Here is a 3113-nt window from a genome sequence, read left to right on the forward strand (position 1 = left end):
CTCAGAAAACTCCATCCTCTCTAATTTGCTGCCCGCGGTGGTAGGTTGTTTCTGCTGAAGAGTGCTTCTGTTAGTCCAGGGTGACTCCCTTGAACCAACCAGATCTGTCGACCTAACCGTCTCCAGCTGCACTCCAAAGACTTTTGGCAACCGCGACCCTAGCAGCAGAACCGGATGGCGGTTCGAAAAACAAAAATGAGCAAGTTTCTTGGATGAGAGAGCTGCACAATAAAAAAGTAAAAAGAAATTTATTTGTCCATAGTCATAGTTCTTGGCCTCAAATTATAACGATTTCTACCAGGTGCTGTCTGGTCTTGAAATAAGAGTTCAGGCTCTGTAGTGTTCAATCGAATTGACGGAGGCACAGCTTCTTGCAAAATGTTGTCGCTCTCCTTTTCAGAAGTTGTTCCTTTTATACGTGCATCGCTAAAAGGTAGAAAGCGAGGCACGGTCTCAGTTTCAGAGTCAGCGATTCCCTCCTGGACCCACCGGTCATACGGAAGAGGCAGTGGAACCCTCTTACAATGATTGCCGTGAACCCAATGTTTCTTTCCTTCTACCCGAATGGCAGATCTTGTCGAGAGAAGAACTAGATGAGGGCCGGTCCACCGGGGCTGGTCATTCTTTGTTCGCTGGAAATTCTTAACCAGCACCCAGGATCCAGGATCGATCGGATGCCCTGGAGCTTCGGAGGCCTGAGGTAGAATGTCGTGGACCTGTTGGTGTAAAACACACAATTTAGCTGTCAATTCATACAGATAATCAAGCAGTACAGGGTGTTCTATTTCACTAAACCTGGTGGGCCTTGGCCCTCCCCATATGTTGGCCGGGCGGCCGAACACAATTTCATGCAGACTAAGTCCCACTCTAGAGTGAACAGTCATTCTTGTTGATAGGAGTGCCAAGGGCAGAGCGTCAGGCCATTTAAGACCTTGGCTTGCTTGAATCTTGGCCAGTTTCAGTTTCAGCGTGCCATTGTAGCACTCTACTAATCCAGCTGATTGGGGGTGATTTGCAGCGTGGAACTTCTGTTGTATGTCTAGCCCCTCACACACTTTCTTCATCACTCGACCCACAAATTCACTCCCATTATCACTCCAAACCATTCTAGGCATTCCGAATCTATCTAGGGAAGAATTCCTTGACAAGGGCTTTAGCTGTGGATAAGGCAGTGTTGTCCTTATGGGGATATGCTTCCACTCACCTGGAAAAGGCACAGACAACTAGTACGTATTTCAAATTGTTGCACCTTTCCATGTGGATGAAATCTAGCTGCAAGACCTCGAACGGATATGTTGGAGGCGCAAAATGGCCAGCTGGAGTTGGGGTTCCCCTACCAGGATTGTATTTCAGACACACCATACAATTCTTGACCACATTCTCTGCACACTTAGGGATCCCACCATTTTGCCATACTGGAGCCACCAACTTACAGATCCCTTTCACGCTGATGTGAGCCATTCCATGAGCCATTGTCACCACTGCAAGCACATACGCATTGGGTAACAACCATCTCTGGTGTTCTGACAATTCAACCCAACAACCATTCGCATCCAATTTACCCTTACTTTTTTTCCATTAATTCACCTCTTTCTCTGTGGCTTCAGCTTGAATAGACTTCACACTCTCAATCGTATCTTCACACATACCAACATCACCAATCCATCTCGCCGGGCCTGCAACATACATTCGACTCATTACATTCCTTGCAGTTTCTTTTGCAACTTCATCCGCAAACGCATTTCCACGACCAACATCATCCGTCACCTTTTTGTGTGCACTGCATTTCACAATCGCAACTTGTAATGGCAAGGTTAGTGACTCGAGAAGCTCATTCACTAACTGACCATGCTGGATCTTAGCACCGTGCGACGTCAGGAACCCACGTTCTTTCCACAATCATCCAAAACTGTGAGCCACACCAAAGGCATATTGGCTGTCCGTGTACACATTCACTCGTCCTTTCGCCAAAACACACGCTCTTGTAAGTGCAATCAACTCTGCTGCTTGCGCTGAATTGTGGGGGATACGTGCAGCTTCAACAATCGTATGCAAAGTTGTCACAGCATATGCTGCAGTCGTATCACCATTCGGCAACTTGAAACACGAACCATCAACCCATAAAGTACCATCACATTCAGGAAAAGGAGTGTCCCTAAGGTCTATTCTCCCTTTCGTCTCTTCTTCTGTCCTAAAACAGCAGTCATGTTCTTCGACCTCATCTGTCTCTACTGAAATGGGCAATAACGTGGCTGGGTTTAGCGTATCGCACCTCTTTATGTGTACATGACTCGCTAACAGAGTCAGCTCATAACTTGACAATCGAGTACTAGTTAAGTGCTGTGTCCTTGTTCTGTTTAACAAAATGTCTACTGCATGTGGGACCATGACAACTAACATATTATTCATTACTAACCCAGCAGACTGTCGAATAGAAACAGCTGCTGCCGCAGTGGCTCTCAAGCAACTTGGCAACGCCTTAGCTACTGGATCTAAAGTCGCCGAAAAGTACGTGCATGGACGCTGTTTGTCCCCAAAAGATTGTGTCAGAACTGATAATGCACAACCTTCTTTCTCATGGACATACAATGTAAAAGGCTTTCTGTAGTCGGGGGTACCCAACACAGGAGCCGAACACAATGCATCACGTAATTCAGAATAACTTCTCTGACACTCTTCAGACCACGGAATGGGTTTCGGTGTACCTTTACAAGTTAATGCCACCAAAGGTTTGGCCAACAAGGAAAAATTTGGTATCCATTGCCTGCAATATGATGTAATGCCCAAGAAAGCACACACTTCTCTCTGTGTCCTTGGGACACTCAACTTTGCAATTGCCTGAATTCTGTCTGGGGTCAGTTTCCTTCCCTCCTTCGATAAGAGGTGACCTAAGTTGGTCACTTCTTGTCGACAATATTGCAACTTTGAAAGAGAGACTTTGTGGTGCAACTCACACAGATGATGCAACAACGACAATGTGGCTTCTTTACAAATATCCTCAGTATCTGCGGCTATCAGCAAATCATCGACGTACTGAATAAGAGTAGCGCCATCAGGTAAAACAATCGTGTCAAGCTGTGATTTCAGAGCCTGACTGAATATTGATGGACTTT

The 3113-nt window shown here is 46.0% G+C and overlaps 1 protein-coding gene across 1 annotated transcript; it reads right to left on the bottom strand.

Moving 5' to 3' along the window:
- Window positions 1-248: 248 nt before the first annotated feature.
- On the bottom strand, window positions 249-884 carry LOC144805442 (uncharacterized). The gene has a single exon (XM_078671995.1). The coding sequence runs from the start codon at window positions 882-884 to the stop codon at window positions 249-251; it is 636 nt and encodes a 211-aa protein (XP_078528121.1).
- Window positions 885-3113: the final 2229 nt, after the last annotated feature.

Source organism: Lissotriton helveticus, assembly GCF_964261635.1.
Source record: "Lissotriton helveticus chromosome 1_1 unlocalized genomic scaffold, aLisHel1.1 SUPER_1_unloc_10, whole genome shotgun sequence".
Classification (NCBI taxonomy): Eukaryota; Metazoa; Chordata; class Amphibia; order Caudata; family Salamandridae; genus Lissotriton; species Lissotriton helveticus.